This window comes from Chelonia mydas, chromosome 11, assembly GCF_015237465.2.
Source record: "Chelonia mydas isolate rCheMyd1 chromosome 11, rCheMyd1.pri.v2, whole genome shotgun sequence".
NCBI classification, from domain to species: Eukaryota; Metazoa; Chordata; order Testudines; family Cheloniidae; genus Chelonia; species Chelonia mydas.
Window position 1 is genome coordinate 12,486,268 of NC_051251.2, and position 13,718 is coordinate 12,499,985.

General features: G+C 40.7%; 1 protein-coding gene and 1 long non-coding RNA gene across 13 annotated transcripts in view; one reads left to right on the top strand and one right to left on the bottom strand.

The window, feature by feature from the left end:
- The window catches only part of KALRN (kalirin RhoGEF kinase), a 746,508-nt gene that overhangs the window by 614,480 nt on the left and 118,310 nt on the right, over nt 1-13,718 (top strand). For 4 of the 10 annotated variants that reach the window (XM_007057058.4, XM_027819431.3, XM_027819434.3 and 1 more), the window contains exon 1: nt 6,164-6,468. The exons of the other annotated variants lie outside the window; for them this stretch is intronic. In XM_007057058.4, coding sequence (XP_007057120.2) covers nt 6,384-6,468 — 85 coding nt within the window. In that variant the 5' untranslated portion in view covers nt 6,164-6,383. Of the gene's footprint in view, nt 1-6,163; nt 6,469-13,718 lie in introns of those variants that run through there. 10 annotated transcript variants of the gene reach the window in all.
- Nucleotides 2,712-5,729, bottom strand: LOC122462492. 3 transcript variants are annotated; one of them, XR_006285051.1, is made up of 3 exons: nt 5,414-5,729; nt 4,264-4,399; nt 2,712-3,203 (listed from the first exon to the last, which is right to left on the bottom strand). It is a non-coding gene; the product is annotated as an uncharacterized LOC122462492 (long non-coding RNA). The 3 variants fall into 3 exon arrangements; XR_006285049.1 differs by lacking the exon at nt 5,414-5,729 and adding an exon at nt 5,093-5,200; XR_006285050.1 differs by lacking the exon at nt 5,414-5,729 and adding an exon at nt 4,574-4,656.

The following is a 13,718-nucleotide window of genomic DNA, read 5'->3' on the forward strand; positions in this document are numbered from 1 at the left end:
ACCGCTGTGTTAAGTAGACAGGACAAAAATCTCTCCCTGGAGTTGTGTCAGGAGGGAATCTGACCTTGATTTTATTATTTATGTAATTTGATCTGTTTTTAAAAAATATGAAGTTTGGGCTAACTAGCATGACCAAACTTCAGTTACTTATAAGAATTTGGTTAATTTGATTTCATTTAACGAGCGTTTAGTGCTGTTCAACAGCAGTAGCCAGAGCCAAGAATAATGTACAGGAATTTGCTATGTAAGCAACCACCACACAGTTCTGCCAAGTCACTGTCCTTAAAATATTTCCGCCCTCGCTGGGTTTGGCAGTAAGCACACATAGAATAGTATTTTTTATAAATATTTAGTAGAAGTAAAGCTGACAGTGTTTAATTCATATTTTGTTACCGATCCTCAGACATAACAAAACAATAAATTTGTTGCCTTTATATGTTGCTTTCATCCCTAGGCTTCAGAGCACATTAGAAGAAACAGAAGTATTATTATCACCATTTTACACATGGAGAAACTGAGGTACTAAAAGGGAAGGTGACTTCCCAGTGGTCACAGAGTAAGTCCATGACAGAGCTGGGAATAGAACCTAATTTACCTGATTCCCAGGGTCCTAACCACTAGGTAAGGTGGCCTCCAACCCCGGCTGCCACTCCAGAGCTGTAGGCTGGTGCATTACATATGGTAGCATCATTTTCTGGAGTTCTTAGTGAACCATGTGTGTATACAGTGTGCCGATGCAGACAATAGGTATCACTTATTTAAAGATGTATGATTCAGACTGTAGGTGTGTCAGTCCCATGATATTAGAGACAGAAATATGTTTTATTGGACCACCTTCTGGTGGGAACAGAGAGACAAGCTTTCGAGCCAAGAGCTTTGTGTAGTTTGAAAGCCTGTCTCTCTCACCAACAGAAGTTGCTCTAATCGAATGATATCAATGCAAGTTACATTATTCAGCCCTCATGTGTCTCTGTGTGTATACACACACACACACACACACCCCCCTAAAACTTTTTCCTATGGAAAGAGCTTCACATGCTGCTGTTTTAGTTTTGACCTATGCACCTCCAAGATAAGTTGGGCCACATCCCCAGCTAGCACAAATTGCCATAGTCTTGTTGACCCCAGTGGAGCTAGGCCAGTGTACTGACACTCTGGCCCTTTGTCTCCTTCAGAGAAATGCCTCTATTTTCAGACTAATTCCTTTCTTCCAGAAGATTAAACAGCCACTTAAAGTATGGGAATTCAAAGGGCTGGAAGGAATACTTGAACCTTACATATGGTATATATTGCTTTTACCAGTGATTTTAACTAGAGAATTTAAGAGACTATTACAAGAGAAATCCGTCTATTGTGTGGCTCACAAGCTAAATATGAGTCAACAGTCTAACACTGTTGAAAAAAAAAAAAGCAGGCGTTATTCTGGGATGTATTAGTAAGAATGTTGTAAGCAAGACAGAAGTGATTCTTCCTCTGTACCCTACATTGATAAGGCCACGGATGGAGTACTGTGTCCAGTTCTGGGTGCCACATTTCAGGAAAAATGTAGACAAACTGGAGAAAGTCCAGAGAAGAGCAACAAAAACGATTACAGGTCTAGAAAACATGTCCGACGAGGAAAGATTGAAAAAAGATGTGTTTGTTTAGTTTGGAGAAAAGGAGACTGAGGGGGGACATGACGACAGTTATCAAGTTATTTAAAAAAAAAAAAAAAAAAAAAAGCAAAAAATTGTTCTCTTTAACCTCTGAGGACAGGACAGGAAGCAATGGGCTTAAATTCCAATAAGGGAGGTTGAGGTTGGACGTTAGAAAAAACTTCCTAACGGTCAGGGTGGTAAGGCATTGGAACAAATTGATTAGGGAGGTTATGGAATCTCTGTCATAGGAAGTTTTTAAGAACAGGTTAGACAAACACCTGTCAGGAATGGTCTAGTTATTACATACTCCTGCCTTGAGTGCAGGGGACTGGACTAGTTGACCTACTGAGGTCCCTTCCAGTCCTACACGTCTAGGATTCTATGATTGTTAGAGAGAGAAAAATCTCTACAGACGACCTAGTCTTCTGTATGACTAAGGATTCTTCAAAGGCAGTTTCTGATACATACACCCACCGCTGAGGCTGAGTGCATGAGCAGATTGAACTAATTTTCTCAACATTCCTGTGATGGGATATAATGGCATCCATATACTCCTTTCTGTAATCCACTGAGCAGCACACTTTCCCTCTGTGCAATTTGGTCTTCATTATGCTCAGGTTTATGTACATTTAACCAATTAAAAGGTACCCAGAAGAAATGCATGACAGTTGCTGTATCATCTCCAGGGATCCTAGAAATCTATTTGCCATGGAAAAATGTGGAATTTTCATTTTTACAGAGAACCTTTAGTTTTTTTTTTTTTAATAGGGGCTTGGACCGTCAGCCCTGGTTTGGTTAACAGAGAGCGAGCCGCATAACAGAGGCTTGGAGAAATGGGGTTCTACTGTATATCAATAAACATTGTGTTCAACTGATACCTATATACAGTGTGGCTAGAGAAACTAAAATTCAGCATTTCATTTTAATCGCAGAAAAACACCGATGTTTAGGGTTTATTGGGTTTGTTTGTTTTTTTAAAATCACATCAAACTAGAATCCCTGCTCATCTCTATCACTGTGGCGTTCAGAGCACTGTTAAGGAAGAGTTAATAAATTAACCTTCAGGATGCAGCACACAACTTATCTTTTTATTTTAGCAATTGCTTGATGTTGGACTAAACTTGTGGAGGATGATTTATACAGGTGGGGCTGTAATTATTGCTTTGGGGACAAGACCCCATGCTGCAGTCTCTCACTGAGAGAAGGAGTCCTGTCAGCTTCAGAAGGAGCAAGATTGGGATCCTAAAATGGCAGCAAAATGACTGTTGCAGACATGAGCAATTTTGTTTTAATTGGTGCACCAGTAAATGTGCTTTACAGGAACCATGGACTTCAGGTTCATTTTTGTTTTACCTTTGAAATTTATGAATGCTGCAGCTCATAGGGATTACTTCCATATGCCAACAAGCACTTCTATACCCTACATATTTAGTTTTGAGAAATTCCTCTTTGAAGTTACAGGACCAAATTCAATCACTAGTACAAGTTCCAATGACAAGTTAATGGCAGCTGTGTCCACTTAATCATAGGATGAACTGATTCTGTAGGGCTCTTCTCTTCTTTCACCTGGAAGGGACAAATAGATAACATGAATTTGCATTTAATCATGTATTCTAATTTAGTAAATATTTTGCTAAGTGAGATACAATATTATAACTTTAGCCCTCTTAAGAAAATTTCCAGGGCTAATGTCTAGCTTTAATCTTAGGAGTATTGCCAACCCCACATATTCAGAAATCAAGCTCCCACCACCAAATCACAAGATTTAAAATATATGCAAAATTTGTTTGTTTTTTTTTTATTTCCCTTCTTGTTTTTGAGCAGTTAAGTTACATATGAATCAGGATTTCAAGCTTTCCTCTACAATCATGAGGGATGGAAACATTTTGTTTGTTTGCTTGTTTTAAATGAAAGCAGAGATTCTCATGTATCCGAAGTCCCAGTTCCTTGAGTCACATAAGAAAAACACCAAATATTGACAAACTCCAACAATAGAGCCACAAGAGCTGGCGCTACTCACCTACTAACATATCAATTGGTCTTCAATACACATTTTAAGGGGCTATTTATCAAGTTAATGGATCAAATCCTGCCCTGATTCCAGTCAATGGCAAAATTGCAATTCATTTCAATACATACAGGGTAAGGTCTCAAGCTGGCTGCTAGAGCCATCAAAATAACAGCAGGTTAGATTTATTCCCTGTGATACACGAACTGGACACTAGGGGTCTCTGTGAACGCACCAAAACAGAGACTTTCTGTTTGTCATATAGTCTAACCCTAACAGAAATAGAACTGCACGTACAGAGGCACTAGGGATACTGTACCATTACTGTTTGCTGCCTAATACCATCTGCTCATCTATATAACTAAAGCAGTGGCCCTCACAGCTATTTTAAATATAAAATGTTAGTCCCAGCATGTTTATTAGGTTCTTCTTAAACCAAGGCTTCTCAACACAGACTGTCTCTCCTTTTGAGAAATGCCTTAGGGCATTTGGCATGAGAGTACTGCATGCTTCAAGAAGAAGTTATTCCCATGTTTATCATCTAGGTAGATAGTGCATTTCTTCAGCCTGAAATACCAACACATCACAGGGAAGTGGAAGCAAGGAGTTAAGACTCACCTTTGTTTCTGCATATCAAAGAGCACTGGGGCACTCAGAGAGGCACATTTGCAGAAAGAGGTTTTGCACTTTGAATCAGTTAATAAGTTGCCTATGTTCCAGATGAGGCTGTAGCATAACCAGGATTGCCTGCTCTCTTTAAAGACAAAGGGGTAAGGGTAAGAATCTCATTGTGGGCCCTGTTTAGCCCTCCCTGCTTCATTCATTGGCCTCAATTCACTGCATCTGACACAGTGTTAATGCAAATTCCACCCCTCTGCACCAGCAGGAGCATAGCAGCCTGGAGGTTCTTTGGCAGGGGAGATCTAACCTGCATAGGATTCAATCCAGCAGATGCACTAAATCAGCCCTGGTATGCTCCCTCCTTGGCCAGCATTGCTCATTGTTGGGATCATACTAATTAGCGCTGCACGTTCCCTATTACATCAGGGTTTGTGAACACGGCACACCTTGCTGGTGTTGTGACCCTACCCAAGGTGTCAAAGAGGGCTCTCAGGCACTGGCAAAACGTGACTTATTCACAGCCACTATATAATGAAACAAACATCTGTCCCTTAGTTTAAATCACTAAAGTAATGGCAGTCCTCAGCCATGGTCCAAAACATATAGCATGAAGGAAATGAAAAGCCATAGGCTAACAGGAGAAAGCAAAATGCAGCACCTGTTTGTTCTCAGCTTACTGCTTTCTGATGTATATTACCTCTTAGAAATGTTAACAGGCTCTGTCTCTTTCATAGCAAGAACACAAAAAGTAATTGTAAGAATTATAGACCACTTAAAGGTCACACAGACCATGGGATTGGTAGTCAGACATCCTGTTCCCACCTACCTGCTGTATAAATCCTAAGTATTGTTATAAAAAAATGAAATTCCAAGTGCAAATCATTCACAAAACAAATTTTGCCTCTGAACACTTGGAAAGAAAGAAGCATAACTCAGATCAACATTGTGTCAACTAAAACCTAGTCAATCCTCATTCCTTTTTACCCTAGGGTTTATTTGTCTAACTCTATACTTTTTCTTTCTGTTACACTTGTTTAGCTCAGTAGCAGATATAGCTCCAGTGGAGTTACAATTTTCTTAGGGGTTTTGGTTTTTTTGATTGTTTCTTGACTACTACTTCACATTCTTCACTGAAGAAGTAACTCACCAGCCCTTGTTAATAGATCACAGGCAACGAGGTTGTCAGGTGCTTTCATTCCACAGCAATCCTAACAGTTTTTGTATTTGGAACATGTTTTAACTGCATCCCAGGCAGATCCACCATTATGCGATCTAGTTTCAGAAATAATGGATTTGGCACCAGTTATCAAGTATTGCAAAAGCAATATGAAATGCCCTATCAAAAGAAAGGAGTTCCAAATTCAGGAAATGTCACAGTTAAAGGCTGGAGAACTGACAGGCTTGAATCTAAGTACAAGCATTACTAGAAGCCCTTGCATCAGAAATCTTCTGACTCCTGACAGATATAATCTACTAGAAACATTGATTGCGTAATTAACAGAATTATGAGTCTTCTCCCATAGACTCTCACAGTGAGCATGTGTGGACTGGTAAGAACGATGTTGATCATTAAACAGTGTTTTGTATCTGTAGCCAAAGCCACCTGATTGAAAACTACATTGAAGTAGAAGGGATATGTGTAGTTTTCTTAGTATATCCAGCTGCTAGAAGAAATCCAGTCAAAGCCTCTCCAGAGGTGAACTGCATGCTCTAGTTAATACTTATTTTATTTCTTTATGGGTATGACTGTAATTTGCTTTCTTGGTAGAGGAAAGAGTCCTTGTATAATATTTTGGTTCCAAAGTAGCATGCCTGATAGTAGGTTCATCCAAGGAGGAGTTTCACCCCTAAGGTGTCTTTATATTGCATAATGTGGTGAGACTACACTTCTGGGATGGGAATTCAGCCAACAGCTGGGGGTGTGGGTGTAACTCCACCCTCCTCCACTCCCCCCCCGCTTAAGTAGCTCCTCCCATTTCTAAGGTGGTTTGCTTGCAAGTTAGAGTAGAGGCAATACCTATGGTGTTTAGTGCTGAGTTTAGGTAGTATTACACTTTCCTGGTGGATTTTTTTTATGGGGGTTGGTGACCACTTGCTATGAACAGCACAGAGACAGAATGAAAGGTGGGAGGCACAGTTATTCCAGCAGTTCGTGTTTGGGATGGTTCTTTTCAAAGTGTTGCTGCTGTTTCCCATGCAAAGGTCAGTAGCTACTGAACTGTATTTCTCTTTTGAAATCGATATGAGAGTAACAGCTGAGCTGGAAAAGGGGCACTGGGGAGGACAGCTTCCTGAGCAAGCATTTGATGTTTGTTACTCTGCATAGAATTAGATACTTCAAACTGACTAGGTTAATAACAAATATTTAAGTAGCTTTCATGCTGACTGGAATGGGTAGCAATGTAGTAGCATTCTTTTTTTGTAAAGCTCACTGTAGTTGCTAAAGCTTTTGGAAAGGGGTTATGTGTACTGGATGTAGAAACTATGATTAAAATAATGACTTATTTTTCCACTTGTGTATGGCTCTAATCTGCCTGATTAACCACTATAGTGTCACATCATTGTTGTACATCTTCCTTGTCAGTTTGCCTATCATGGGAGTGATCTTTACAATGTGACAAATGCCTTTAAGATAATAATGCTTTGTACTGTCAGTAGTGTAGCTGCTCTTAATCAGGAGGGTTAAATAAGTGAACTTCTTATACAAAACAAAAACCACTTAAAGTGTAGTTTTTGCGTAACTTGGCTTTTGCTACAGGTTGACCTCTGAATATAAAACAGGAATTACTTTTCCATAAGGCAGTTTTAAGTACAAAATCCAAAGCATTTACTACTAGCTGCTACTCTTGGGTAAACGGGATTTAAGAATAGATAAATCCCTACTTCAGTGCAGTCAAGACTAAAGTTGTCCTTGCTGTTATCTCTATCGTTTACAGATGGGGGGGAAAAATATGCGAGTGGCTTTATGGAAAAGTCCTATAGCATTTCAGAGAAAGTAACTTATCAGAAAAAATAGTTCTCGTAACCATTCAATACATCACTATTTTCCTTCTATAAGCTGACTCAAAAATCTAGAGAGAGGATATTCTCTCAAGCTGTATTGGGCGGTTATTTGATGGTTAAATACACTAACCCAAATTACATAGTTTTTTAGAGTAACTTTGATAGAAGCCTATTGAAATTCTATACACCTAGTTCTATGGAACTCTTGCGAAAGGGAGGTGGCTTGGACATAAACAATTCTGTAATTTTAAAATGGCAATGGCTAAGTCTAATTTTATCCTTTTTTCTGTTTTTGCAATACCACACTTGTAGATTCATAAGCTTTTGGTTTTAAAAATAAGAGCGCGCAGAAGGAACCACTCCACACCCCAGACAGTTTTTATGAAAACAAAACCTAATTCATTTGAGTTTCCCTGTTCCTCTCCCTGCCACTCCTCCCTCCTCCCCCCGCCCAAACTGCTGTATGCCTCCGCAGGCCTCTTCAATCTCAGCTGAGCTCTGCATCAGAACAGCTTGTAACAAGGACGTACAGTCCTTAAGCCATAAAAAGTGGCCGTTTCATGCCGAGGTCTGTAAACACAGATACACAAATTGTTTTTAGGAAAGCAACTGGTTTGGGGATATCTTCTGCAGGGAGAAGGCTCTGAATAAATTGCTAGTTAAGCATGTGCTGCAAGACCAGTTCAGTGTGTATTCAAGACTGTAAATGGCACAGTCTGCTGTAGCCCTTAATAATCAGCATGTTATTCAAATACCCCTTGTTTATTCACATCCATAAGGGAAGCTTTTCCTGAGCTTGCCTGTGCTAAAAAATACTCCCAGAAATGCCTCTTACTGAAAGTTATTTCTATGGCTTGCTTTTTGCTTTCCCCCCTCTTTTTTGAATGGAGGAGCCGTTCTTTAGGAGTACAAAGGGAGGGGATACCCTCGGGAAGCCACTTGCTATGCTGAAGCCCAGTGTGAGCACTCTTTGTTAGAAGAACCTCAGGCTCAGAAAACTGACTTATAAAGCGGGGATATCAGTGGTCTTAATCAATGTGTGTGTGAGGGTTCAACTGGGCAGAGTTCAGTGCAGTGACTTGTCAGCTTGTACAATGGGCCCTTCAGTAAGAGCAATGATGATTGATTGGGTTTGTTAGTGAGAAACAATGAGTGCTTTCACTGTTCCCTAGGTTAGTTTACCAGTGTGGGTCATCCTCCATCTTTGTCCCAAAGGTTCAGGAGAGGTTGATTGCCACAGCTACTTGCTGCAGAAGGGGAAAAAAATGGTTTGTTTGTGTCAATATCTGAAGGCAAATAACCCACCATGCAGGTCACCAAGGAGGGAATGGGCCAAAGTTGAAAGGATACATTTTATCATAGCTGCCAGGAAACACTCTGGACTATAAAGTCAATGAGATAGGAACTCTTTGCCCAGTGACATGCCAAGGCTTTATTATGAGACTCAGCATTTCCTGGGTTTGGATGGGATTGAAATACATTGTGCTCCTCACAGTTGGGTGCAACCAACCTTCCGAGTGGCTGGGGGAGGGGCGTGTGCCAGTGCTTCATACTTCAAAACCTGCAGAGCCAACACCTTCTAAATCTTTGTATATGTGTCTAGGGAAAGCCACAAGTATGTAGGCATTACTGACTTTCCCAAAACAAGGTCAAGAGTGATTCAGAAGAGTAAAGACTGCAGGACCGCAGACTCCACAGTGCATTGGAAGCCTTAACTTAGCCCTATCATGCCTTGGGAAACAGGCTTTTACAGAAACAAAGCTGTACTGTATTTCAGTGCTTCCTGTTCCATGGCAGGTTGGCAATAAACGGGCAAAATAAAAACAAGGTGAGGAAAACACTTAAGCTATGTCCTTTTTGAAGAGTTTGGTTCAGTGCAGCATTTTGGTGAAGGCTGGAACAGTTCTTGATCAGGTACAAATCAGCTGTCCCTTTCTATATTACATTTTCCAATAATTAAAATAAAGGTAAATGAAGGGGGCTCAAGGACAGACTGGCTTACTAAATTCATGCATCATGAATTTGCAATGCATGTGCTTTGCTCAGCTGGTATTGAGCTAGGTTCACAATTCTGCAAAAGCAACAAACCAGAAAAGGAAGCATGTTCAGTTTGCCTTGATTTTTAGCACGATTTAATAGAATGTTGATCTGCAGCAACACAAGAAGACCTATCATCAAACGAGTAAATAACTCTGGAGCTTGGGATATTGCATTCTTGTCCTTTGCAGGGCTTGACAGTTACCTACTGAACAGAGATGGTGGCAGGATTGTTACCCAAACCAAATTGATTGAACAAGCTATAGGACAAGTCCACTCTGAAAGCACTGTTGGCACTCCCAGAGTTAGCACACATAGCAGGTTCAGAACAGGTTAATGCTAGCTGACATGGCTTTGCACTTCAAAGTGTTGATCGCTGTTGCTGCTTGTTATCCTGGGAATGCCACTGGGAGAGGGAAACGGCTGATATTATTCTCTTCTCTGGAATGTTAGCTGACCATATTGGCAATTCTCATTTGCCTATACAATAATGAAAGGTGGGGTATTTATTTTTGATAGCGGATTTATTTTCATCTTGCCTTCTTCCTAATAGCGAAGGGAGCATGGGCGGGAAGGAGAGAGATTAATAATAGTCATGGTGCCTTTTCAGGAAAAAAACAAAGGTGGTCGGATGGTGGAAATGCACTTATGTATGCATTCTACATGCACTTGTTGATGGTGTGGGCACTCCAGACTACCACATCACCATGCTAATGTTAGTAGCACATGTCATTAAGCTTGGAGACAATTCCTTAATGCTGTAACTTCTAACTTCACTTTGTCATTGCCCAAAGACAGGCTTCATATTTTTAGGGCCATTTCTCTGCCCTTCTTAGGGTAACCAGATAGACACTGTGAAAAATTGGGACAGGAGGTGAGGGGTAACAGGCGCTTATATAAGAGAAAGCCCTGAATATTGGGACTGTCCCCATAAAATCAGGACATCTGGTCACCCTAGCCCTTCTCCACCTTGCTTCAATCTCAGATTTGCTGTGGACAGTGCATAACTGTAAAGAGGACTCATCTATAACATGGATACAGGGCAACTTGACTTCGATTTGTTCTTGCTGCTGCCCTGTAAATGACCTCTCCTGCTTCAGAGGGTGGATCTCTTTACTGGTGACAGATGCCTGATATCTTGTACTTTGGCAACACTTACATAGATTGTCATTCCAGTAAAGTGTCTCCTGAACTGAATCTGATTTGAAAAAATTGGCAAGATTAGTTTGCAGCCCATTGTCAGTGAGAGGTCACGCATCCGAGTTAAGCAAAAGTATTTTGTGCTCTGGAACTTGGAGATGATGCAGATAATTGATCCCGGGGAGTGTGGTTGGGGGGGGAGAGAATAGTGCAGTGTAAAAAGTCTGAGGCTTAATTCTTGTGTAAAATTTTGCTGAGACGCGTATGTGGAGCCTTTCATTTGGAAAATTATGGATTTTGTGTAATAGGGCAATTTTGAAAAGGGTTTTGTCAGATGTCTAAAAATACTGCTTGAATTTCAATCTCATGCAGTCTTTCACAACAGTAGTGTTCATGGTATCTTTTTGGCATGACTTCTGTAAGGTGGACTCCTGATCTAGTCAGCTATGCCCACGTGTACAGAACTAGTGGGGTACAGTCAGGGAAAGTGATCTGGCACTGGGTACCATTTGCAGTTGTGGTCTAACTCAACTCAAGGTGAACTAGACAAGGATTCCTTCTGTGCTCAAGTGAAGTGCAGAGATACTCAGTCTAATATAGGAACATGTTTCATGGCAAAAAAATTCAGTCTGATTTGCTTTCATTCATGAAAAGGATAGTAAAGAGCAGTAGGCTCGTGCAATTCTTCTGGCCAATTAATTTAATCAGGCAAAGTTTGAGAGACAATTTTTGCAATGTCATTATGTTTGCACACAAGAGACAGAGTAATAAGACACTTCCTAGCAGTCACTATGACTGTAAAAGCAATGTGACACAGGCTTGAATTCTGAATATGATCTTATAAGCAGGAGAGAGAGTCACTGAATTCTCAGTAAGAATCAGTACCGTGGGGAAGGAATCTCCTTTATTTAACAAAAATGTGCAAAACACCCATCAGCTGCATTTTTCTGTCTTGGGTTAGAAGTAGTTATTTTTCTAATTATGAGTACGTGTACCAGCACCCCCCAGAATCTGAGCCCTTTTAAAGAGCCTAGAAAATGGGAAAAATAAATGCCAGAAATTTTCTTGATTAGTGGAAAGTCTGGGTGAAAGAGGAGTCTTCCAGTATGTTCTAAATGTGGTCAGGTCAGGGTGTGTTTTTTTTAGTGTGTCTGTTTTTTGTTAGATGCCTTCCTTCAGAAGCAAACTTCAGAGGTGAAGTTCCACCACTAAGAATGCCCTGGCTCTGGCTCTGTTGAGCTTCAGTCTGGAGCAGAGAGCTGAAATATTGTTGATTGAATGTATGTGATGTGGTAGGCCCTGAGACATAGCCTCTTCCTCTCAGACCCAAGTCATTTGGAGTTTTATGGAAAGCAGCTAGCACCTTGAATTTCACTTGGAGATGAATTTGTCAGTAATCCAGATCATAGGTATAATGTACCTGCACCACTCTGCCTCACTTGGAAACCAGGCACCTCCTGTATTTGATGAAGTTGGGTGTCATATGTTAGCCCCAGGTAGGGTGTACTGAGTTCTAATTCTCCTAGCTAACAGGTCATAAAGATATGGATCACTGTAGCAATGTCTGCATCGCAGAAAGAAAGATGGAGAAGTATTTATGGCCACTGATTAAATCTGGGAATCAAGGAGCCCAACTGTGTGTGTAGAATTGTGTATACTGCTCCAAACTCTCAGCTAACTAGTCTGTGGTACAAATAAACAGCCTATTGTAAACTTTTGCTCTGAACATTTTTTAAGTTGACACCCTGCTGTAAGGCAGAACTGTGACAGGTTCGGTCACAGAGACCCCCTTGGGACTGTCCCCTGACGTGCTGAAATTACCTCTGAGCCTATTTTCCCTGCCAGCTTGGGACTCCAGAACCCTGCCTTGTTAAGCCAAACACGCTAGCCTGTTGCAACACAGACTTGGGGGTCTGAGCCACACTCCCAAAGCTGCAGACTTTTTAACCAAAAACTGACCTGCTGAGCAGTTTTTGGTTATCTCCAGCACCCAGACACCCAGTTCCCAATGAGATCCAAACACCAAATAAATTGTTTACTCTGCATAAAGCTTATACGGGGTAAACCCATAAACACTGATAGGAGGCGGGAGGGATAGCTCAGTGGTTTGAGGATTGGCCTGCTAAACCCAGGGTTGTGAGTTCAATATTTGAGGGGGCCATTTAGGGATCTGGGGCAAAAATTGGGGATTGGTCCTGCTTTGAGCTGGGGGTTGGACTAGATCTCCTGAGGTCCCTTCCAACCCTGAGATTCTATGATAGAGAAAGAGAGATGCACAGCTGTCTGCTCCCCCGGGTATTAATCACTTTGGGTTTACTAATAAACAAATCCTACTTGTAATAAAATCACTTTTAAGTGGTTTTAAATAATATCAGACAGAACAAAGTAAGTTACCAAGTAAAATAAAGCAAAAACATGCAAGTCTAAGCCTAATACATTAAGAAACTGATTACAGATAATATCTTACTCTTAGATGTTTTAATAAGCTTCTTTCACAGACTAGACTCCTTCCTAGTCTGAGTCCAATCCTTTCCCCTGGTACAATCCTTGTTAGTTCCAGCTCAGATGGTAACTAGGGTTTTTCTCATGACTGCCGCCTCCTTTGTTAGCTTTGGCACAAGGTGGGAATCTTTTGTTTCTCTGGATCCTCCCCCCCTCCCCTCCCAATGGAAAATGGTTCTAAATGGTTTAAGATGGATTCTACCATTCTTCCTGGGCTGGCTTACACAAACACAGGAAGGCTTGCAAGTAAACAGAGCCATTTACAATCAATTGTCCTAGTCCATCAAGATTCTAAACAATCATTAATGGCCCACACTTTGCATAATTACAATAGGACCTTAGAGTTTATATTTCTAGCTTCAGGTACAAGAATGATACATGCATACAAATAGGATGAACACTCAGTAGATTATAAGATTTGTAATGATACCTTACAAGAGACCGTTTGCATAAAGCATACTCCAGTTACATCATATTTACACTCATAAGCATATTTCCATAAAACATTATGGAGTGCAGTGTCACAGGAACTATAGGCAGTAATTGTACCACATGGCTCTTATGGATGACTTAAATAGTTTTCGCTGTTACCCTGTAATGGAAAGTGACCTAATACAAGACATGGATCTGTTTTGAATGGCTGATATAAATATCTGAAATCAAGAGCTTGCCCCTTCCCCTTCTTCAGCAGTCATCCTGTGTATATGACTAGTCATGTACTTGTGTGTGGCTGCTCTAAACCTTTTATTTCATAAAATAAGAAGCTTAGG